General features: G+C 43.9%; 1 protein-coding gene across 4 annotated transcripts; it reads left to right on the forward strand.

The window, feature by feature from the left end:
- The first annotated feature begins 7,651 nt into the window (after window positions 1–7,651).
- Window positions 7,652–23,759, forward strand: Il17f (interleukin 17F). Of its 4 annotated transcripts, XM_035453214.1 has the most exons (6): window positions 7,652–7,944; window positions 9,273–9,370; window positions 11,791–11,825; window positions 16,808–16,893; window positions 21,391–21,611; window positions 23,267–23,759. In XM_035453214.1, exons 2-6 carry the CDS (start codon window positions 9,306–9,308, stop codon window positions 23,502–23,504), a joined length of 645 nt encoding a protein of 214 aa, XP_035309105.1. In that variant the 5' UTR covers window positions 7,652–7,944; window positions 9,273–9,305; the 3' UTR covers window positions 23,505–23,759. The 4 variants fall into 4 exon arrangements, with proteins under 4 accessions (XP_035309105.1, XP_027248579.1, XP_027248580.1 ...); XM_027392778.2 differs by lacking the exon at window positions 9,273–9,370 and having other exon boundaries at window positions 7,659–7,944; XM_027392779.2 differs by lacking the exons at window positions 9,273–9,370; window positions 16,808–16,893 and having other exon boundaries at window positions 7,659–7,944.
- Window positions 23,760–25,244: the final 1,485 nt, after the last annotated feature.

Consider the following 25,244-nt stretch of genomic DNA (forward strand, 5'->3'; position numbering starts at 1 on the left):
GGAAGTGATTCTTAAAGTAGTTTGGGAAAGGTGCTGGGATTGAGTCTACCACTAGAGAGAGCTTGTACTGCTTGGTAATCAGTTGTAAAATCGGGCTACATCTTTGTAGGTTACTGCTGAGCAAAGCCGGTCACTGTTTCCATAGAAGTAAAGTTATTATGGGCTGGAGGCTTAACTCTGGTAGAGTGCTTATGTAGCCTGTACAGGGCCTTGGGTTCAATCGCCAGCATCCCCTTGTATTCATTCCCCTTTTTCTGTTTCTTGGTAGTTCCTGTTCTACAGGCAGTGTGGGCCTGACTCAAGCACCTAGCCCCTCACTTGTGGTAGGGTCTTCAGCTCTCCCCAGTGGACTGCTATTTTCTGTAGTGGCAGGTGGTGTTAGCAGCCCTGTGAGGTAGGCCAGGGAACCCTGGAGAAGAAAAGGGAAAGACGAAATTGGCTGGCTCGTTCCTGCATGATTTTTTTTCCTGATGATTTCAGTCTACACTACCTGTCCTAATGGTTCTGGACTTTTAGACTTTTTAAAGCCTGCATTTTTGGTGCCTGTGGGTATATGCATGTGTGTCTGGGCACATTTGCCCATATGTGTGTGCATGTAGAAACCCAGAAGTTGACATCAAGTACCTTACTGCTCCCCATACCAACACCATCATAATTTTTACTATTCTTGTCACTATTGTTACTGAGACAAGCTCTTTCACTGACCCTGGCGCTGGATATTTTCAGCTTGACTGGCTGATCAATGGACCCCCTAGAATATGTCTGTGCTTCCTCATTGGACTGGGGGGGTTATACCCCACTTTTATAGAGGTGTTGGGAGAGGTTTTTTCAGGAAACCTAGTAAAGTTATTGGGACAGACCTGGGAAACCAGGGGGTTTACTGGGCTTCCTTACAGTACAGGGGGAGGATAACCCCAGCTTGTGTGTTTAGAAGACTGCATTCTACAACAACAGCCCCATGATGCCACACTTTCTGAGGTAAGGTCTCCTCAAAGTGTTGGGTCAATGGACTAAGGTAGGTTGGTGGGAGTCCCCTGTGCACTGGCTGCCTCAGCTATTCAGTCTTTGAGACAGTTCTGTGTGGTTGGTCCCCTCTACTGCTCTCTGAGACATGGTAACACCACTGCTGCTTTCTGGATGTGGAGATGGGGGTGGGATTGATTTCACAGGAAATGTCACTAGAGAACTGCAGACTGCCCAAGGGAAGTCAGTCTGCGTTAGTGTGTTCAGGTTCCTTTCTGTGGCATTGACTTCCGTCTTGAGCGAGGCCAGCCACAACCTTAGAGTAAAGTTGTGTAGCAGTTTCCTGGAGACTGAAGCACTTCCTCCCTGGAAGGAAGCTCATTGGACTGGGGGGGGGGGTTATACTTAACAAAAAAGTATTTGGTGTGTAATACACACGTCTACCCATCCCAGGTTGGGAGCCCACAGCAGACCAAAATACAGGTGCCACCAAAGAACTTGGGCACTTACAGGAACACGGGTGAGGGTCACTTACAGGAGCAGAAATGACTCAATGATAACTGCGTCACCAAAGCCCACCCCAGCATGGATGCTGGCTCACAAAAGCTGGGAACCTGGAGCACACTGCATAGCCTGGAGGCAGCCCCACTGGTTGGAGAGTTATTTCCAACTGACTGGTTGGTCTAAACCTCTTGCAGGCAGCTCAGTTGATGGCAGCTTCTTCCAGGCCCCATAGTCTTTAGAGTTTCGGTTGTCTACTCTAGAGAAGGGACCTAGTGAGTCTGGTCAGTTTCAGGGACTTCCTGAAGCTATCCTGAGTTGTTTACCTTCCTGCTTAAGGAGCTTCCTTCCAGGGAGGAAGTGCTTCAGTCTCCAGGAAACTGCTACACAACAGTATTTTAATAGCTGGTTACATACAATCATTCTAAAGCTAGGATTGATACCAATATCTGAGAAGCCTAAGTCCCTTAGTGTAAAATGGTGTCTTATTCAAAGATTCTTTGCATATATCCTGTTGCACACTTAAGTCATCTCTAAATTATACCCAATTCCATATCAATGCTGAATAAATAGTTGTTATAGTGTATTGTTTAGGAAATAACAGTAAGTGGAAAAGGTACCCATTTGGGGAGTGTTTTCAGTTGAGTTGACACAACCAGTAGACATGTAACCCTATGCCTTCCACCAGCAGTGGTTTCTATGCCTCCATATTTGGTGAGTAGTATCCAGGACATTTGCAATGACCTCAAGCGGTTTTATTTAATTCCTAGGAAGATTTTTATCACAAAACTAATTTTAATCCGTTTTAACTTGCTGAAATATAAACCTAGTTTACGCTTCGGTGGAGAGTCTTGGATTTCAGCTTATTCATTATTAAGCAGCATGGAATCCTGGCTCATTCTCTCCAGTCTCCTCAGGGGAGGGAATTAAGATTCTAAATTCTTTTCCTGAACATTTTTACTATTAAGTCCTGAGTATTCTCCCACAGCCTGTAGGAGGACATTAGCTTCTGCTGAGATTTCCCTTCCCCATAATAGCTGTCCCAGCAGGTATCTTTTGTAGTAAACAAGCCAAGCCTTCCTGCTTTAAGTGCACCCATTTAACCTTGGAGTAGGAAGGTCAACCTACGCCCTATGGCACATGGGTTTCTCAAATCAAAGCCACATCAACTTGATAAAGTATCCCCAAGCAAAAGCAAAGTTTGAATTGCTATGTATAATTTTATGTTTAAAAAATGTTATTTGGAAAGGAAGGCGACAATAATAACAGAAAGAGCACCCCAGTGTACCGACTGTAATTTATTTTGGTGAACTTAAAAACCAGTTTGGAGGCTGGCAAGATGGGTCACTAGATGAAGGCACCTGTCGCTGGACCCTAAGGTGGATGGAGAGGACTGATGGAGAGGGCTCGTTTTCTGACCTCCATATACATACTGTAGCACAACTCTATGGAGTCAGTCCTTTCTGTCCACCCTGGGCTCCAGGGACAGACCCCAAGTCAGATTGAAGGGACCAGCTCCCCATTTCGGCAGCCATAACAGCTGAACATGTACTTGCCTGACCTTGTCTTGGTCACTAGAAGGTTAGATGCTTGCCCCTTTCGGCAGCCATGACAGTAACACGTGCTTGCCCTGACCTTGCCTTGGTCACTAGAAAATCAGATGCCTGCCTCCTGGCAAGGAGCCAATCAGAAGTTAGCTGGTGGCGCTATGCTTTACGCCTCTGGGTGTGCTTTACGGACAAGTGCACAGCAATGACTCGCAGAGCATAGCAACCACCCTGGGAGGGCCTATGGGCCATAACAACCAATTGGCCAATCAACACAGAGCAAGCCCTCCAAGCCTGGAGGCACACCAATCCTGAGCCTGTGCGTACCCTAAACACTCCCCTTACGCTGCCCTACAAGATCTCTATGCATCCGGTTCAAGCTGTCTTTGCTAGCCATCTGCCTGAGCTAACATGGGGTTAGCTCGTTAAACAACAATAAAGCCTCTTGCAGTTTGCATCAAGTTTCTGCTCCGCATGGTGATTGGGGTGGCCACAGTCCTGGGCTGAGATCCTGGAAGCCTGAGTTTCCGGGGGGGGGAGGGGGCCGGGGGGGGCGAGGGGGGTCTTACAAGATAGTTTGCTCTGGGTTCATAGGTAGTCAGTGGTGGAATCGATCCACATTCAGGGCTGTCTTGATTAGTAATTACAGTTCTCCACCTGGCATACTGTGATGTTCCCTTCAAAGGGTTAGGAAGGCTCTGTGAGCTGGAGGGGTCAGAGCTTTATCCATGGATGAATCTTGTAGACAAGTCACAGCACTAGTGTGATGGGATGATTGGGTACCAGTATTCAGAGATGAAGCAAGACCTTTCGTAGCAAGGTGATGCACTTTGAGCAATCTCCAGAACTTCTCCCAAGGGCAGCAAAGCCTATGTGGCAGTGGTTGATGTGTGCTATTTCATATCATGAAGATGATGGCTGTGGTGGGCACTAGAGTTACTGGAAACCTTGCTTTTGGGAGCCTGCTAAAACGTTTTAATTATGGAAAACTCAAATATTTTGATTTCTAACCTAGAGTCTTTTCATTAGTGGCACAAGAAAAACACCAGTAATTATCAACCCAAACTTGTTTGAAATGCTGTCCTAGATATTTCTAATGCCTGCATAGCTGGGTGTTGTCAATTTTTCATGATTCTAAATACTGCTGTAAAGAACAGCCTTGCTGTAAGTTTTGATGCATACACTCCTTGGACAAATTCCTAGAAGTATAATTATGTTAAAAAATATGAATGCTTTACTGAATTTACAGTGTATGTTTCCACATGTATGTGTGAGGGATATGTTTGTTCTGTACCCTTGCTGACACTAAACACCATGCTGCTTCCATCTTTTTCATGGTCATTTTTGGCATGATTGAGACTTGAAGTATATTTGTAATGTCCTATATTTCTCACTCTGTACTTTCTGTAGTACCTGAAATTCAGATTTGTGCAAGTGGTTTGAGACTATTTCCTACCTTAAACATATAGGAAGTAGAGAAAAGACAAGCTTCTGCCACTGTTTATTTTTGAGGACAAGTAGGAGCACTTTGTGAAGTCACCTGGGCTGATCTGCATTACCTAGCTAATTCAAAGGAAAAGTGCCCAGAAAAGAATGTGGAACAGCTAAGTCAGGATCCTAATAAAGCATGGAGGAGACCCAACTCAAAGGCAGGAAGTGAATCCACCGATCATTATCTTGAAGGGACCAGCTCTCCATTTTGGCAGCCATAACGGCTGAACATATGCTTGTCTGACCTTGCCTTGGTCACTAGGAGGTTAGGTGCCTGCCTTGTGGCAAGGAACCAATCAGAAGTTAGCTGGTGGTGCTATGCTTTGTGGCTCTGGGTGTGCTTTATGGACAAGCGCACAGCAATGACTCGCAGAGCATAGCAACCACCCTGGGAGGGCCTATGGGCCATAACAACCAGTTGACCAATCAACACAGGGCAAATCCTCCAAGCCTGGAGGCACACCAATCATGAGCCTGTGCGTACCCCTAGACACTCCCCTTACGCTGCCCTATAAGATCTCTATGCAGCCGCTTCGAGCCATCTTTTCTAGCCATCCGCCATGGTGGATGGATGAAAGACCCGAGCTAACATGGGGTTAGCTCGTTAAACAACTATAATAAAGCCTCGTGCAGTGTGCATCAAGTTTCCGCCTTCGATTGGTGATTGGGATGGCCACAGTCCTGGGCTGAGATCCTGGGGGCCTGAGCTCCTGGGGGTCTTACAATCTTCAGAGAGGCAGGCAGAGCTGGTTAGATGTCTCCAACCTCAGTCCTAGACATATGAGTAGTCATCTAAATACCACACCACACCACACCACACCACACCACACCACACCACATCACACCACACCATGAATGTAATCATTTTTGTTAAAAAGCTGATAGTGCTGGTGTTAGTATTTAGGCATCTGTACTGGCCTGTCCTTGGGGTTCTGACAGGATATGCCCTCAGCTGCAGCCACTAAGAGCACCACCTGTGCACATTCAATATGTTCCTTTTTAAAAGGGCCCTGCCCACCTCCCATCCTTCTCTCTCTTCTTCCCCCTCTCCTCTTTCTCTCTTCCCTTTCTCCTCTCTCCTGCTGCTCCTATTTCTGGAGGCCAGTCTCCCCCCTTCCCTTTCCTTTTTTTATGATCCCTTTTCCTAATTAAAAAACAAAACAAAACAAAACAACAACAACAAAAAAACCCTCTGCTTGAATCCTGTTGCATGGCATCTTTCTCTCTCATGGCACTTTTCTTAAATTACAACAACTGGAGGAAAAGGGCCCTGAAAGAGTTTTAGAGAGAGAGATCACTTTGTAGATTAATTTTAGCAAACCTGTAATCCTAACACTTAGGTGGTTCAGTGATAGCATTGCCTATACATGCAGCTGTGCTCCAGCTAGTGCTCCATGAGATCCTGTCCCCCAAACAAAACAGCCCTCTCCCTACCTACAAAAGGATGGAGAGAAAGGAGTTAGGCAGAGACAGGAGGAATCAGAGACAGAGAAAGAGAAATAGATGAGAGGAGTTAAGAGGCCAGGGAACACAATTCTTCAAGGATGGTTAGCTGTAAGAAAGCCATGCAGTCTCCATGAGTGTCCATAAGAGCTAGAACACAATAGTTCTAAAGTTCTGGGCAGCTCCCCATGTCTCTAAAGGAGCAGGCAGTAGGGGTTCACCCAACTCGGATGCCAGGTCTAGGGGTGCTCTGTGTGGTGCCAGGTGCCACAGGATAACAGCAGAAACATTCTTGGGTCGTTTGGTTAAAATAAAACCTTTATCATTGATACCGGCCTATTTCCTTAGTTTTTCTTTGTCATTCTCTTTCATCTCTCCCAGTGTCACATGCAGAATGAGACGAGCCCCAGCTCTCTTCCTGGAAGGCTGAAAGGGGAAGGCATGCCCTTTTCCCTCTCCACACGCCTCCTTTCTCCTTCACCCACCTTTCAAGTTCTCATCTCGGCGAAGAGCAGCAGTCTTACAGGAAACCCTTTCATCCTGTCTTCTACAGCCTTTTTACCCGAGTGAGGAGACCCCAGGACTACTGTCCTGAGTCCCGGCCTTGCAGGGTGAAAGTGACCCCCAAACGGGGTCATGTTAAATCTCCCCCTCCTCCTCTCTTCCATTCTCATTTTAATTGGATCTTCATGGAAGCAGAGTAACAGCATTTAGAATTCCTAGCATTTGGAGTTGATGCTGTTTTTTTTCCCCACACAAAGATAGGAAGAATGACCTGAAGAAGAGAGCAGGGACCGCATTCCCTACATACATACATACCTGTACATGCCTGTGTCCTACATATGATCCCATTTCCCTGAGTGTGCCTGGGAGTATAACTAATCATAAGATTCTTTAACATTTTGCCACCTTTATTCCATTTACATGCTTAGCATGTGTGTTACGTGCCACGGCGCTTGTGTGGAGGTCAGAAGGTTCTCTTCTTTCCTTCTACCATGAGGGACCCAGGGATCAAACTCAATTTATCAGGCTTGGCAGCAAGCCTCTTTTCCCCACTATGCCGTCTCGCTGGCCCCCGTTCATCTTCTGGTTGGGAGTTCCAAAGGACCCTAAAGTACAAGCAGCTTTGGAGGAGGTTCAGTTCAAAAGCTTCCTGATTCATGGTTCCCCCAGAGTGTCACTACCAAATGCTCATCAAGACTTGGGAAGAGCCAGCTTCCGTGCCATTCATTTTAAATCCCAGTACTTGGGAGGCATCAGACCTATGAATTTCAAGCCAGCCTGGTCTACTCATCAAGATTCAGGATAGTGTCAGGGTTACACAGTGCAATAGTCTGTGTCTTCAAGCCTTCTCAACTCCAAAATGCCCCATTTCAATAACTGAAACTAGGTGAAGGAGAAATAAAATAGCACTGACAGAAAGTGCGGTCAAAGCCGGGCGTTGGTGGCGCTCACCTTTAATCCCAGCACTCGGGAGGCAGAGGCAGGCGGATCTCTGTGAGCTCGAGGCCAGCCTGGTCTCCAGAGCGAGTGCCAGGATAGGCTCCAAAGCTGCACAGAGAAACCCTGTCTCAAAAAACCAAAAAAAAAAAAAAAAAAAAAAAAAAAAAAAAAAAAAAGAAAAAGAAAATGCAGTCAAGTGAGTATTTGTGAGCACCAGCCACGGGCGGGATGCTTGTTAGGAGTGGAGGTGTGGTGGATGTCTAAAAGGCGGGATCCAAAGTGATCCCCATGCACACTGGAGACCCTGAGCGACCCAAAGCCCATTCAAATAGCTGTTCAAGTCACTTCCGGTTGTTTTAGTTAATTGCGAAATGGACTGGCGTGAGAAATAGAGTTTGAAGAAGGAAAACACGATGGTTTGGAGGAGGAGGAGCTGGATGTGAATGGAGCTTCGAGAACGGGAGTGATCACTAAGGAAAGAACTGCTTGGAGAGCACGAGGACACAAAAACGCAAAACTCAAAATTGAGTTTGCTTGTGTTTTGAGAATTTGACAGGTACCTGAGATTTTGAGCCAATACGTGAGAAATCAGTGATTTAGAGGTCAGAATGGGGTGACAGATCAATTTTCTGCACCCCGATTTACCATCCTGAAACTTTGTTTCTTGTCAATATGATGATTGGGGGAAAGTACAGGGACAAAAATCGTTGATTCCTGGTTCCTTCATAACACTGGTGGAAACGAGCTGAGGAGCGATCTGGTGGGAGGAAGGCAGGAACCTTTCGCGGATGTTCGACTTTAAATTGGCAGACAGAGAGCTGGGCTTTCCCCAGGCCCTGTGCTTGGGCAGTGTGCTGACTAATTCCATCCAGCTCAGAGCAGGATGTCTGCCTGTAGCTGAGCAAGTGAAAGTCTGCACGGAACCTGCAGAGCAGGGCTGCAGACTGTAGCTGCCAGGGTAGACCACACACAGCCCGGGGTCGCAGAAACAGCCTCACCTTCCCATTGGATTCACCCCACACTCACCAAAGAGCCACTCAGAGTGCTTCTCAGCCATAAAGTATGGGAATTTAAGATTTTTCTTACCCAACAGACTTACAAGGACGTTTGGTTGTAGTTTCCCAGTTTCAAAAGATGCCACACTTCTGTGAACCTACTGCATTGTTTTGTGTGTTGTGTGTTTTGTTTTCATTATGCAGTCCAGGCTAGCACAGTCATGGTCCTCTGGCCTCAATTTACAAGTGCTGGGTTTGCCAGTGTTCAAAACCACACCACATCCCGGAGTAATTTTATGGGACACGAAGCAGTTTCTCTAATTTTCTTTAGTTTGGGGCACCTCAGACTTCCTAGGTGATGTGGGTACTCAGGTAGCTGATGAAAATGAGGTCTCTGCTAGAGGTGGCGAGGCACACCTTTAATCCCAGCATGAAAGAGGCAGAGGCAGGTGGATGTCTGTGATTTCGAGGTCTATAAATCGAGTTCCAGGACAGTCAGGACTACACAGAGAAAAAAAAAAAGAGAGAGAGAAAGAAATGGAGTCTCCACTTTTAAATAAGTTCACCAGGGCTACTAAGTTAGATGGTTCTGAGACCTAACGTTGGGTAGTGAGATCCTTCTAGATACAGGCTTGAGGTAGCAGTCTGAGCTTCTCATAGCAAACCTTGGTGCTTGCTGACTCCCCCTGAGGAGATCTTGTCTTCTGCATGTCGCTTTGCTCTGCATAGACATCATAAGACTGTATTGTGTTTCTATGTGTAGAAACCTGAAAGCAATGCAGACACAATGTAGATTTGGGAACGGTTTGAATCCAAAACTTTCTCCGGGAGAGCTCCCTTGTCAGTTCAGCCACTAGCAGTGTGACAGCCAACATCTCATTCCTTCCAGGGTTAACTCCAAGTCCTGGTATTTTTATGCATAATGGCTCTATGCTGTGCATCTATCCCGGAAGAGGCTCTGTCTTTGAAGTCCCTAAAGGGCCCTAGGTAAATTCTCTCTACAGCAGCAATGCTGTCTGATCTACCGCAAAGTACAGGGCACCCTAGATGTAGAAGACACCTATATTCCTCCAGCATAATATCAGCCGGTCCTCCTTATCACATCCCAAGTTTATCAACCTTTCTATTAAAGCCAAGCTTGATTTGGTGCAGTCAGTGACAGAGCACCAGCATGGTGGCTTTCTTGACATTTATTTGTTTGTTTGTTTATTTATAAATGCTGAACATGGTGGCACACAACCTTTTAAATGACTTATTCATTTTATTTTATATGCAGGAGTGTTTTACCTGCAAATGTATGGGTATGTGCACTCGTGTGTGCCTCGTGCCACAATTGGGTATCATATCCCTTGGAACTGAAGCTGTGGATGGCTTTGAGTCAGCATGTGGTGCTGGGACTTGAATCCGGGTCCTCTGCAAAAGCAGTCAGCTCTCTTAGCCACTGAGCCATCTCTCCAGTGCTTTCTTGCTTTTGTAGATAGTGTTATTTATTTATTTATTTATTTATTTATATATTTATTTATTTATTTATTTATTTTTCTTCTTCTTCCCCTGTCCAGAGTGGATGCTTAATAAATTGCTCACTGACAGGGAAACAGAAGTGTAATGTAAATGTCTTCACAGATCCATAGAAGCACTTCAGATCTGAGAGAGCCCTCGTTCGAACTAGACCTTTCTGTAGGGATTTAAAGCCTCTTCTACCCAGGGTTCTCACTCTGTATTCTGCCCAAACTCTGTTGCTTCTTTTCTTACTTATTTTTCTCCAAAAGCTTTTGTCTCCTCCCTTCCATCAGCTCCTCCCTTCCTCCTCCCTCTGTCCCTTCTCTCTTTCTCCCTCTCTTTTCCTTCCCTCCCCCCACCTTCCTTTTTTCTTCTCTCTCCCCCACCCTCTTTTTCACTCCTGACTTGGTCTCTGACAGGGTCTCTAGCTCCCTATGCAGCCTAGGGTGACCTAAAACTTTTGATCTTTTTGTCTTCCCTTGTCAGTGCTGGGCTTGCAAGGGTGAACCACCGCTCCCTATGTATTGCTGAGCTAGGGTTACTCCAGGGCTTTGTGTATGCCAGACTAACCCTCTACCAACTGAACTACATCCCCAGCCCACCTACCCTTTTTCGGAAAGAAGGAGACAGGGAGTAAAGAAGAAAAGTGGGAAGAGGAAACCAGAGCCATAAAGGCAGAAGGGAAAGGAGGTTTCATTCTCTTAACTCACACCAAAGTAATTCTCAGTCTTATAAACCTCAGCATATGGAGACTCATCCACAGCTTCATTTGACAAATAAGCATTGTGTTAAAAAAAAAAAAAAAAAAGGAAAGGCTGGGCATGGTGGCACACACAGAGACAGGCAGATCTCTGAGTGTGAGGTCAGCCTGGTCTGAGTTCAAAGTGACAGAGAGACCTTGTTCTACAAACAAATAAGATGGATAGATAGATATAGACAGATAGGTAGATAGATACACAGAGAGACAGAAATGCAGAGAGAGGGAGACAGAGAGGTAGAGAGACAGACAGACAAAAACAGAGATAGAGACAGAAAGGTTAGTTAGCCACTATGGATTATGACCTTGTATTGATTCTGAAAAAACAAACAAACAAACAAAAAAACCACGATGGGGCTCATTTTAAGAAAAATTAGCGAAGTACCCTTAAACTGGAATTATTGTACTGCACTAAACTGGGGGAGAAAGGATTATGTGGGCTTGGTGGGGTCTACAGGCGCTCAGCAGCACATGCTGTCACAGTACCACAGGTGTGCTCTTCAGTAGGAGACCCAGAGCTAGGGTGACTAGAAGAAATGAAGCTTGGACTCTTTGTGCAAGGGACTAAAAAGACAAGCTACTTAATTAGCTCAGACAACCTCAGGGAAAGAAGAGTCTTTTGCTTGAGGGAGCAGTCAGCTGCAAGAAGCATGGAGTTAGAGAATAAAATCCAGGGTATTTTGATGTCATTCTAGCCTGGTACTCTGACAACCCGAGCCTGACTTCCACATACATATCTAATTCCACTTGGGGATAAATACAGGATTAAAATAAATCATATACTAAGAACTTTTGTTTGTAAAAGTAGTAGTCAGAAAAAAAACTCACTTTAAAGTTTGAATTTAATTCTAATTTATAATACCCTTTAAATGTTGTATATGATTAAAATCACTTATGAGAAATCAGAGTTCAGATAAAAAAGCAAAAGTAAACAGAAAAGACAGCAAAATCCTTTAATATTTCCCCCAGTCTGCTTGTATTAAGATATGTGGCAAATCAATAATGCCCTGATCCCAGTGGTTTGCAAGAGCAGATGCCCTACTGCCATGCCCAATGTGGGTCAGCCGGGAGACGGCTCGCTGAGCTAGCTCAGAGATGCAGACTGGTGGAGAGTCCGCCTTCTCACCATGCTATCATTTCCCCCCCACAGTTCCATAATCCCTGAGGCAGAAGAAGAAAGTCATGGTGAGTGACACATGGGTTTTACATTCTTCTGCCTGGAAGTGACTCACACACATTTCTTGGGCCAGAGCAAGACAAAGAGTAAAGAGGGGGAAAAAAAAGTCTACACTATGTTCCTGGAAGCAGAGAACAGCTTTTTGATGAATGTATTAGTGCCTTCCAGTATCTACCTCTCTTTCCACCAAATACTTTGTTCTCAATTCTCACAGTGTGTTTCGCTTCTTCCCTAAGGAAAAGCACCCCCAGGTATCAACCACCAGATCAGTGAATGCAGTGCAAATCTAGGGCTTATTACATCATGTCTGTAAGTCTGGCTGATACACTATAGGTCACTACCTGAACAGATAGAACAGAAGCAGGAAAACAATATAAATATTTCTATTTGGAAAGAAAAAGAATGGGAACTGAGCAGGTATTTATATGGGTTTGTAGCTTTGACCTGGCTGGGTCACGGGCACCTCTTATGCTTGACATACAGATTACAGCATGATTGGAGTTTGGTTCTGGGTTTGGAAGGAACTCACTTGAGTTTTACTCCATGGTTCCTGGTTGGTGAAGCTCCATTGCTAGGACTTTGACACCCACCCTTTGATGGCTAAGGTACCAGGATAAGCTCCTGGGTAACTTTGAGAGTGCGCTCAAAGCTGAGCACATTTCTCATGTAAGTCTGAACTTTCCTTCCAAGCACTGTTCTCAGAACACCCATGTTTCTTTCTGCATTCCTGCAACGCTCTTTTCCTTGTTTGACTTAATGGAAGATTGCCTGAATGGCATTCATACACATTTTATTCTGAGTCCCTGCATCTGATTATTTCATGCTTCATTCTGATTTTCATCCTTGGGAAGTTTGGCTGAAAGACATGTCTGTGCATTTCTCCCAGAAGTCTTTTGGTGGTTGTCCTTTACTCTCGTTGGGTAGAAGCAGATGTTTCTTTCCAGTCTTGCAGGACTCTGGACTCAATTCTCTGTTTTGTTTGCAAACCTTTCAGGCCTGACCTGAACACAATTTCTTTGTTGTGTAACTTTGTCAATTCAGAACATCTCACATACACAAAAAAGGTATTCATTTTCTCATCTCTTCCTCTAAGGATATAAATTAATTAGATACGACATCTGCCTTTCAAGTTATTGCAATTTGCTGTTTAATGGATTGTGTTAGATAACATAAACCATCATTTATCTGACCTGCAATTTAACTGCCCAAAGTACAATGAAATTGTTTAAGCTTTTGTCATGTTAGCACCTCACTTTCAGACATTAATTTCTGTGTTTTCAGATATACTGCTGTGCTGTAGGGCACATTCTCTCTCTCTCTCTCTCTCTCTCTCTCTCTCTCTCTCTGTCTATATGTGTGTGTAGTATATGTGCACTTGTGTGCTTGGACGCACACACACAGAGGTCAGAGAATGGCTTTTGGAATCTTCCTCTATCATTCTGTACCTTGCTGTTTTGATGTAAATCTCTTCCTGAGCCTGCAGCTACCTGGTCAGCAAACTTTCGGAACCAAACTTACTTTGTTCCTCTATCCCAGGGTTCCAAGCGTTCCCAGCTTTATGTGGGTTCTGAGGATTTGAATTTAGGTCTTCTTGCATTCACAGCGAGTTTTCTAAGCCACCAAACCATCTTCCTATAGCAGACTAGATCCACCTTCATTGAATGAGGATAAAGTCCCTTGAAGTGGGGTTTGTAAAATTAAATGTTCTTATTTATGCTATCAAGATCACTATCAATTTCATGCTGTTAGTTTATTGGTTAATGTATGTGTAGTAATTTTTACTATGTAACCATGCATTTTGGATTTTGAACTTAATACAAATTTATAATGGTATAGACAATTACCTGGAACACTATCCCACAGAAAACATGGAGTATGGCTCCAAGCCCATAGTCGGGCATGTTGGCTAAAACACTGGCTAATCCACTATTTTATCTACTGCTTGCTTTCTGTGGGCTCTGGAGCTGAGTGTGGACTTTGTGAAGAATAACAGCCCTAGGGCATTTCTGAAACTCTCAAAGCTGGCAATGACACCGGGTCAGAGAAGTACACTCACCAGAGTTGGCTTGCCATATATTCATTACTGTGTCCATAGTAGAAACACCTGGCATCCATGGGAGAATATGCTGAATAAATACAGGCTAGGTTAATGATCTAGACCTGTTGGTCCAGTTATCAGTTTGGCATCCTGATAAGTTGTTTTCCCTATGCAACTGATAGCATCTTGGCCACAGATGTGAAAGTCAGCTCTGCTTCCTTTGCCTGAAAGGTACCATTTTACTCTTCCTCTGCCATAATCCAGCAAATGCTCCCATACTGAGTCTGGTGTTTTTAGCTCTTCTTTTCGGAGTGGCTATTATACTCTTCTACACTGAAGCATAGTCATGAGGGAAGAGACTAATGAGGAAAGTGGGCATGGTAACAGACCTTCTGTTGCCCTGGCAACACACCTAGCAATCAGCCTAAATGCATAGAGACTTATTTTGGCTCATGGTTTCAGAGGTGTTAGTGTATGATCATGTGACATTATGCTTCTTGGTCAAGATGAGGCAAGAATGTTGTGTGGTTTTCTTGAGTGCACGATAGGGGAAAGCTGTTCACTTCATGCTGTCTCCAAAGGAAAGAGGGATGAATGGAGAGAGGGACAGAAGGAGAGGAGGAAGGACTTGGAATAAAATATATTCCTCAAATCTATTCTTCCAGTGATCCACTTCCTCTTATTAGTCCCTATCTATCAGAATTTTTGCCATTTTTCTCATAGTCCATTAGGTTATAGATTTAATTCATCCATAAGGATGTCATAATGAAGGCAGGCAATGATGGCATACACCTTTAATTCCAGCAGATCTCTGAGTTCAAGGCCAGCTTGATCTACAAGAGTTCCAGGACAGCTAGAGCTTCACAGAGAACCCCAGTCTTGAAAAAACCCAAACAAACAAAAGAATGTCATAATGAAATGTATTATTTTTTGTTCTAGCCAAAAAATTTTTCTGTGTGTGTATAAAATATCCAATGATCAGAGTAATAAATAATTTACAATACAGCTAATAAGTAAACCTAGAAAATTGCTATAAGTCTATAATGCTTTATTTTATTGATAAATAGCAGTCAAATAAAAAGTTGCCAAATCTGCTTCCTGAGCTCCTACTTCTGAACCCTGTTACAGTGAACAATTAGCCATCAACACAGAATCCTTTGACAGACCATGCAGATGCAGAAGTAGCCTCACTCATATATTGGTTTGGAAGCAGGAGGGATACAAGCAAAGTTGAAATCTAAAAAGCATGCTTCTAGCCTTCATGAAACCAGTTTCACCCTATGTTCATGAGCTGTCTTACATGATGAGGCCTTAAAATTCTCTGTGAGATAAGCATGGGGATTTCAGTCTCACTAAAACACTTGTATTGAAGCCATGTGTGCACAAAAAAATATACTGTGTGATGTAGATTGCACATTTGAGGGTGTGCGCTTTTGGGAGGTGCTAAAGTAAAGATACCCCATATTTATTATGAACCTAGAGAACCATCCTGAACAGAAGCAGGCAAAAGTTAGATAGAATTTGAGCTTACCAAGAGTGAAGAGAGAGCACAATGCCTTTGAGGATGCTTGGAGAGTCTTCTGGTAGGAGGTGAACTTCTGACAGCTGCAGAGAAGGACACAGAAGCTTCCACAGACAGAGAGAGGAGCCATGTGGTTGGAAGGCCTGCCAAGACAGAACTGTGATCAGTTCTGAATGCTCTTCAGTGAAAGGAAATTTCAAACATGATTTGTCAAACATGTTGACAACAGAGGACAACAGCTTTGAACTCTAGACCACACTCTGAAAGGAAAATGTGTACATTTACCTGGTCTTAAAAAAATTGGTTGTAGTATTTTATGCCCAAATATGTAGTTTTGATCAAATCCCTCTCTACTCCCTGCATTTGAGGAAGCTTTATTTTGTAGTATATGATAATTGACACAGAGACTCATAACTGGTCAAAGTGTGGGAGGTTTTACCTCATCATAATAGATTTTTTAAATTTACTTATTTTTATTCCATGTGCATTGGAGTTTTGTCTGCATGTATGTCTGTATGAGGGTGTCAGATCCTCTGAATTATAGATTGTTGTGAGCTGCCAGGTGGGTGCTGGGAATTGAACCCCGGTCCTCTGGAAGAACAGCCAGTGCTCATAACCTCTTAGCCATCTCTCCAGACACCAGTAATAGAGAATTTTAAGAAGCTAGCTACTGGTGTTTTTGAGAGAGGGGAATGATTGTGTTACCCCAGCATGAACGCATGTGCTTGGCAGAAGCTGTTTGTCTGGATCTGAACAGAGACAAACGAATTTTGTTTTGCAAGTCCATAAACTGTGCACCAGAGCATTTAAAGTCTTCTAATTCACTGTGGCTGACAAAAATGGCCCTCAATTCAAGAGAGCCAAGATAATAGCCACATAGATTATGTGAATGGTTATTTGTTAAGCACAGTAGGGGGTCTAGTCAGAAGGTTAAAATAATTAGTCTAGAGAAACCACAAAACTACCTGTGGATGTAATTTCTGAATCTTCCAGACATCAGTCATTTCTTTCGTTATATTTTCCCATTCATAGTGTTGTAAACTAAGCCTTGGTAAGGATGACTTACCCCATTTCAACCATGGATTCCCCTGCATGACCTGAAAGTAGAACCCACAGTTCGTGACAAGCGTGTTGACGATTTGTGGAAGGATTAAAGGTTGTGACAGTAATCTGTGACTTGGTTCATCTCTGTAGTAAAGATAATGGGAGAGGAGGGGCATGAAGAAGGAAGGGATTAGGTCCATTTTCCGTCATCCCCCTTTAGGGTCCCCCTTTGCTTCCCCTTCAGGAAGTGGAGTAGAAAAAAAAAAAAAAACCTGCATTCGTCAGTAACTCTGGGTCAACCACAACTTGCAGACAGTAAGGAGGTCAATGGAAACAGGGACAGTGATTGCTATAAAAGTGACAGGTACTGTCATTGACATACCCAGGGAGACACACTCAGAAGAAAGTGTTTTTTGAAAGAAGAAGCAACCAGCAGGGAACAAACATGAAGGGCCCATGCGAGACAACCATGGTGAGTGGTGCTGATATCCAGGGTAAGGGGAACTGCGTCTAAGCTTTAAGAAAGGGAGATTTCTAAGGCTTCAGACTTGCTTCTTCTTCTTCTTCTTCTTCTTCTTCTTCTTCTTCTTCTTCTTCTTCTTCTTCTTCTTCTTCTTCTTCTTCTTCTTCTCCTCCTCCTCCTCCTCCTCCTCCTCCTCCTCCTCCTTCTCCTCCTCTCCTCCTCCTTCTCCTTCTTCTTCTGTTTTTCGAGACAGGGTTTTTCTGTGTAGCTTTGGAGCCTATCCTGACACTCACTCTGGAGACCAGGCTGGCCTTGAACTCACAGAAATCCACCTGCCTCTGCCTCCCAAGTGCTGGGATTAAAGGCGTGCGCCACCAATGCCCGGCAGCTTCAGACCTTCTTGGAGTTATTTGTGAATTAGTTCTTAAAAAAGTGAAGTTAAATTTAAATTTTGATTTGTCCAGTGGAGAAAAAGAAAAAGGAATGAGCAAACCAACATTAGCAAAGTTCTAGGGGGTGGAAAGCAAATGCTCTTACCTGATGGACTTTGCTCAGGTGAGTTAGTATGTATATCAGGTACCACAAGGGACCGTCATGGTCTCTCTTAGCTACTCATTATAGATGCAGGTTGTCCCAAAACATACTTGATGGTGATAGCCAGGCTATATGTGTATATATGTGTGTGTGTGTGTGTGTGTGTGTATAAATTCCAAGGAAGGAATAGCTATATGATATCACATATAATCATATCTAATATACATCGGGTATTAATTTATAACATATATCCAAAGGGAGGAAGCAGGGAATCCCAGGTTTGGTTCTTCCAAGACTGCAGTAGTGCTTTGAGGGAGGAAGCCAAACCACCCAGCTAAACTTTTGGACAGTTCCTGGAGAAGCTTTCCGTGTCTTTGACACCTGATTAATTAATTAATTAATTAATTAATTAATTAATTAAGTTGTATGGTCTTACTTCTCAAAGCTAGTGGGATGTTAATGTGATAGAATTCTACTCCTCACTGCTTGAAACTAGAATCATGTCTGACGTTAATCAGAGAAACCTGGGAAGGGTTTGATATAGAGGCACATGGACCAGGCTTAGGAAACCACACACTGTTATTGGTTCTGATTGTCCTCTGATTTTCCTTGTATAATCCTTGCAGCTTTATAAAGGGCTCACGACTTCTGACAATGGTGATTATTAGTATGTTATTTTAGAGATTACAACAAGCCACCAAGGTACAGTATTTAGGGGCATAGGGCTTAGAAGTTACACGTTTTGGCTCTGCTACCTGCCAAATGTAGGATTGGGCATTTGTCATTACCCTTCGTGAATTTAATTTTCTCAGCTGTGCAACAGCATAATAATAGCATCTCCCTTACAGTGTTTTGGGGAAGGGATTAATTGATATATTGGGATGAATCTACGTTTGTGAGGTAGATCATGGATGCTTAGTTTTTAGTTACTTTGGGTACTCTAATTTGCTATAAGAGAAAAAGGTAGAAAAAGCATGTAAATGTTAATCCTTAATATTATTGTCTTTGCTATTTAGTTTTGCTTTTTGTGACAAGATCTTCCTGTGTGGCCCAGGCTAATCTTGAGTTTGCTATGTAACTGGGACTGGTCTGGAACTGGTAGGTCACCTTTCTTCCTCACTCTCTGGAGTGCTGGAACTACAGGAGTGTGCCACCAATCCTGGCTCCATGTTATTATCATTACCTCTGAGACCCTCATCAACCCACAGAAGTAGATAATGAATATTTTCCCCGTTACACAGAGAAAAGGAGCTTGGCCATCTGTTTGTTGTTTGCTGTTACTTAATCCCGTAATGCAGAACTGAGACCAGCATTTAGGTTTTCTGGCTCCAGCAATAATAGTATGCTCCTCTGTGGATGATTGAGAGACAAGATAGTAGTTTAATGCTCCAAACCATTTCTGTTTCTTTGGATTGTCAGCAAGAATCATGGAAGTGAAAGTAGCATGGAAATAGAATTGAGTTAGGAAGGGCAAGAAGAGAGGACTCCCTCTGGTAACTGAGGTAAATTTGGATGGAGCCTAGAACTGACCAGGTTATAGGGTAGTATAGTGGCAAGTGCGCAGACGTTCTCTCAGCTGGCTCACACCAGAGTAATGCCCAAAGCTAAGCTGAAAAGGCTCGCATCCCATGCCTGTCTGCCTCCAGCTTCAGTGTTCTCCTGCCTGTTTCTCCTATAGGATGAGAACTGTATCTACTAATCTGCTTTAAAGGTGGCATACATGAATTCAAGCCTGCAAAACACTCTCAGCTTCCCTGGGAAGTATTGGTCGTATCATTCTTTGACTCAGCACCAGCCTTATAAGAGCTCAAAACCACTAAAAAATGACACTGTCAAGAAGCAAGCAGTGACTTGCTGCTATTATATGATTTTCTGATAAAGGCCGTGTGGCTTTCAATACCTCTGCCTTTCAGACACAGTGGACAGGATATTTAGAGTCCTTAGCTCCTGTAATGACACACAACTGAGACTGATGTGGATAATGGTAGTAATGACCTTCAGTGGCTGTGACCAAGCATTGTCATAGAAGGTGGAGCCTGTAGACTGGCATTGAGAGGCTGGGGAACGCTGCCAAGTTGTTTATTGCCCCTCAGACTAAGTTCTTCACCTCGATGGTTAGATAATTAAGATGAGCTCTGTCTCCTTCATGAGGTAGTGGGTAGAATCTAGTGTTTAAAAAGGTGTAAAACTGTTTTCTAAAATACTCCAAAAATATTTAAATGTTAATGAAAACAATAATACATATAAAAAAGAAGTTGTTTAATTTGGGGCTTACAGTCTGAGGGTTAGCTCCATGATCATCAAGGCTGCAGGCAAGTAGGCCTGGTGTTGAATCGGTAGCTGAGAGCACACATCTTGAGACATAACCGTGAGGCAGGAAGGGCTAACTGGGGATGATGTAAGACTTTTGAGAAAAATCAAAGCCCACCCCAGTGACACACATGCTCGCTCGCACAGGACCACATGTCCTGTGGAGGGCCTGTGGAGGGCCCTCTCATTCAAACCAGTTCAATACATGTCATGAATCACATAACCCGAGCTATAGTGACTTTCAGTCTTGACAATGAAAATTAGGAGTGAGACAATGAACATGATACACAAGAGGAAAGAAGACTGGAAGGAGAACTTTACTGAAGAAACCTAACTAAGCAGTTGGTAGGTGTTTTCTAAACTTCCAAGCACTTCTGAAGACTACCTCCCATGTTCGTCTCACACACAGTGAGTGTGACAATGCCAACAATGGTCACCTGTCTCAGATCCTTACTGCTGTCTAACAGGGCTCTTTGGGATTTATGTGAGTGTAGGAAACCAAGTCACTGTGGTGTGAGTCCTAGAATTGACAGTTGACTCTAGAGATAATGCCCCAAACTACAACACTGGCCCTAAGGACTAGTTAGTGAGCAAAAGGATGATTGTAGAGGTGAAAACATACAACTGCTGATTATCTGGAGGTAAATCTGCCTCACCCTGCATCTTGATATTACCAGTGATCTTGCTATAGCAGGTTCCATGACCTTTCTGTTTGTTCTGGGCATTTCTTGTCTCCAGGTTGAGTAAAATAACAGGCATGTCTTTTTAACTAACACACACAGTCACTTTCCCCACCTACACAGTATGAACCTGAACAACACAGAGTCCAGAAATCAAAAGCTCAGCTTCAGCTCTTCTGTCCATCCCCAGTGAGGGGCAAGCAGGGATGACAGTGTGGGCAAAGGATATCCACAACAACGGGAAGCTGTTGAGTTCTTAGCTCCTCTTGTAGGGAGGTCTTCATTTAGTGCTTTCTTTGTGTGTTCTTGTAACAGCTGACAAACTGGTATTTCAATGTTGGTATTGAAAATACACATGCCAGAGCTTAAAGAAATGGCTTCTATACTCTGCTGTTGTGTGCCATTAGCACCCCTGCTTCTTTCAATTAGCTTCGATAATTGGAGGTTTGCTGTGGTTGCTTTTGCATAATCTTTTACTCAACGAGCTGAGCTCAACTATACTGTTTAATTTAGCTGTGTCACCCTGCTCATTCATTCAGTTGTCCGTTCTTTCATTCATTCAGAAAGTTTTTTTACGGGCAGGTTTAAGTCTGATATGAACACAGATAATACCATTCTAGAGAACATAAAACGGTGCTTCTTGAGTGATAATGATGAAATCTTTATTATTGAATGTTGATAAATATACTTCTGTTTGAACTGTATGAATGGGGGCCTTGACGGTAGGGTGGGATTTGGAGAGACGCCCTGGAGGAAGGCTTTGTGGAATATGAGTCTGGAGATCAATTCAAGAGGGTTTTAATTACCAGTCTTTCTGGTTTGCACCTTGCTAACATTAGACATGACTGTTCTGATTGCCAGTGATTACCTATACTATAGAAAGAAGGAAACCTTGATCCCACAGAGACCCCACATGCAGAGTTAGAGTTCAGCTTCCTCACCACCAGGCCTCTAACCCTTGGCAATCTTCTCTATTTTCCAGCTCAAGTCCCTGCTGCTGCTGATGTTGGGGCTTGCCATTCTCAGGGAGGTAGCAGCTCGGAAGAACCCCAAAGCAGGGGCTCTTGTCCCTCAGAAGGCCGGGAATTGCCCTCCTCTGGAGGATAACAGTGTGAAAGTTGACATTCGAATCTTCAGTCAAAACCAGGGCGTTTTTGTCTCACATGACTTCCAAAACCGCTCCAGCTCCCCATGGGATTACAAGTAAGTCAGGGAAGATGGATGCTCAGTGTGCTAAACCAGATATGATGGTGCATGGCTTTAAGCCCAGCACTCAGGAGGCAGAGGCAGATCTCTGAGTTCAAGGCCAGTTTGATCTAATGAGTTCCAGGACAGCCAGAACTATATAGTGAGATCCTGACTTGAAAAAAAAGAAAAAAAAAAAAAAAAAAAAAAAAACCAAACCAAAGGAAAAAGAAAAGAGAAGAAAAAGAAAGAAAGGAGGAAAGTGCTCTTAATTATTTTGATTAGAAAGCCTCATTCCTCCGAGGACTCAGGAGCCACATTCACTCTTTTCCTGAGATGGAGATCTCACTCTGTAGCCCACGTTGCCCTGCAACTTTGTAGGTAGCCCAGGGTAACCTCAGATCCATGGGTATCCTTCTGCTTCAGCCTTCTGAGGACTGGTTACAGCGATGGTACACCTCGCCTGGCTTCACAGTCATCCTTTCCACAGAAATTCCTTTTTTTCCAGGAACTCAGCTTTCTTGCCCCGGCTCACCTGTGTGGTTGAAAGTCTTAGTGTTTTTCAGCTTGTATTATCATCACTGCAGGAGGACAAGTTGAAAACAGAAGTCAGTTTAAGGATCTACTCAGATCACACGTTACTCTTTGAATAGTGAGCGTAAGAGACAGGTGTGGAGGAAAAGTCAGCTTGGGATGGAGATGTCAGCTGTGTGGGGTAGAGTCCTGTGATTTTGTCTTATGATATAGGTTCTAGGAACACTTAACATGCACTTATACTCTTTAAAAACATCATAAAAACAGATTCCAGGGACAAAGTAGTGCTTTGGGGCTGCTACAGAGCCCCCTCACTTCTTGAGGGGCTTCTGCACTGTGGCAAGCCTGCTCGGCTGCCTGTCTCCTGGCAGAGGTGAGTATCAAGAGAGAAACTGAGAGAGACTTTGGAATCATAGATCTCTAGGGCTTTGGTTTTCCTTTCCAAGCAGTGAGTTTTATGGATTGTACGCTGGGAGATCTACTAGACATGTTCAATTTCTGCTTAAAGGGTATGTAAAATTCTAATAATAACAATGCAAATAAAATGTAGACCTAAGAGTAACTAAACCCTAACCCCGTTCATGGGATTGCTTTACATGTATTCATACTATGCGAAATCCTCGCCAACCCCCCTGGGAGAATGATATGGTGGGGAGCCCCATTTTATGGTGCAGGCATCTGGGGCATAGGAAGTCACTTAACAGCTAGAGCTTGGTCCAAGAATCTAGAGCCTGTGCTGTTGTTCCCTGTAGGGGACACCGTAACCACGCCTCCTCGGGGCTGGCTACAGGTGTGTTGGACCACGCTAGGGCGTGGTCAGGGTGACTTGAGGGAAGTTTAAGAGTGAGGGGCACACACAATGGTAGCCCCTTCTTTTCCCCTGCTTCATCAGCTTGCACTGCTTTAGTTTACTGCAGGCTGGCTAGGTTGCTCTGTAAGTAAGGCTCTCCCTAATAAATAAACCCTAATAACTCTGCTGGCTCCATATCCGTATTCACCTTTTAGTTCCCTGTGTGACTCAGACCCTCCCCTGGAGGGAAACACCTCACCAAATGCTGCTGAGCTGCTGAGCCCTTCTCTCTTCTTCTTCCTGGTCTTTACATCCGGCTTTGCCTTTTTTTTTTTGTTTGTTTCTTCAGCATCACCCGAGACCCCCACCGGTTCCCCTCAGAGATTGCTGAGGCCCAATGCAGATATTCAGGCTGCATCAATGCGCAGGGACAGGAAGACAGCTCCATGAACTCCGTTGCCATCCAACAAGAAATCTTGGTCCTCCGGAGGGAGCCCCAGGGCTGTTCTAATTCCTTCAGGCTGGAGAAGATGCTGGTGAAAGTTGGCTGCACCTGTGTCGCTCCCATCGTCCACCGCGCAGCCTGACGAAGCTACACGTCAAACTCAGTTGAAGAAACTGAGCAAATGCCTCTCTTTATCCAGTTCTCTGCATAAAGCCTGATCGCCAAGTCTCTTTGCTTCTTAGGACTCTTAGTAAGATGTGCACGGCATTCTTGAAGCTCTGTATTAGAATAGTGTTAACTTTCTGCAATGCCTTAACCTTCTGAAAATGAAGGAGAATTACAGCACCCTTGGCCCAACCTCTTTAAGTTACATGATGACCACATTTTTTTTTTTTTTGTCAATACTGTCACTTTGATACAGTATCGTTCTTGTAGAGTTCAATGAAATGCTCGTATTTCTGATGGAAATGAAGAAAACACATTCAGAATGTATGGGAGGGGGCTGTGTAGTATGGGGTGGATCAACAAAAATGGGACAAGGATCTGCTATGTGTGTCCATTGAAAATTTGCTACATATAAAGGAGGGTGGCATAAACTATAATGTATTTATATTTGTAGGAGAACTATACATATATTTATGACCTATTGATTATATTAAAATTAGTAAAAAATATATCATTATGTAATAAAATATTATTAATTAAAAATATTTGAAGCATGTGCTGGTTAGTTTTCATCAACTTGATACAAACATGACCCATCTGGCAAGAGGGAACCACAGTTGAGGAATTGCCCTCCTCATCACGTTAGTCTCTGGGAATGTCTGGAGGACATTTTCTTGATTAATGACTGTTGTGGAAGGGCCCATCCCATTGTGGGCGGTGTCACCTGTGGGTGGGTGGTCTTGAGTTGTATAAGAAAGCAGGCTGGGCAGGCCATGGAGTAAGCTAGTGAGCAGTATCCCTTCATCATCACTGCTTCAGTTCCTACCTGGAGTTTCTGCCTTGAGTTCCTGCCATGATTTCCCTCCATGATGGACGATAACTCACAAGTCAAGCAAATCTGTTCCCCTCCAAGTTACTTTTGCTCATGGTGATTAACATGGCAACATAGAAATAAACTTAAGAGTACTTGTTTCTACTTCCACTCCAAGACTTTATAGCCCTAACGCTTTTGAAATTCTATATGTATGTCATTTGTTTATCATATGTCCTCATCAGACCACTGGTGTTAGAGTTATTTTTATTAATGGAATCGAGGTTTGGTTACACTTACTTGGAGAGTTAAGGGAAATGATGCAAACAGAATTCAAGTGTGGAGACATGTCACTCTTCCACTCTTCTGGCCACACTATGTTACAAAGCAAGCATTTACTGACCACTAGAGGTGTGAAGTGGAGGCAGAGGCACGTAGAAGGGTCACAGTGTTGGCAGCAGTCATCCCCAGAACCCTGTCATTAAGGCCATTAAGGCAGTTCATTTGCCTCTTTCTCTCTATGACTTTTAGACCTTACTGGGTCACCAGGTGTCTTTTGTCAGACTCCTTTGCTACTTGGAGATACACAGAACGCAGGGCTCAGTCTCTGGAAACTTGCGTCTCCCTTTTCTGGCTACAGCACACCACATCTCTCTTTCACTGCTACCATGCCACTGGCTTTAAGGACATCCACATGGCTGCTGTGTTCCAAATGCCAGAGTGGAAGTGGAATGTGAGGGCATTCTCCTATCTGGGATTTGGCTTGGGCATGGGCAGATAGTAGGCATTTGGAGCTTCCGTTTCTAATTTGGACATGATTTAGTGACGGGAAGGATAGTCGGTGCGCTCTTTTCACTTATTCACAAATGAGCCCTGCTGCAGACAAAAGTAGGCGCCATTGCCTAA

Source organism: Cricetulus griseus, assembly GCF_003668045.3.
Source record: "Cricetulus griseus strain 17A/GY chromosome 1 unlocalized genomic scaffold, alternate assembly CriGri-PICRH-1.0 chr1_1, whole genome shotgun sequence".
Taxonomy (NCBI): Eukaryota; Metazoa; Chordata; class Mammalia; order Rodentia; family Cricetidae; genus Cricetulus; species Cricetulus griseus.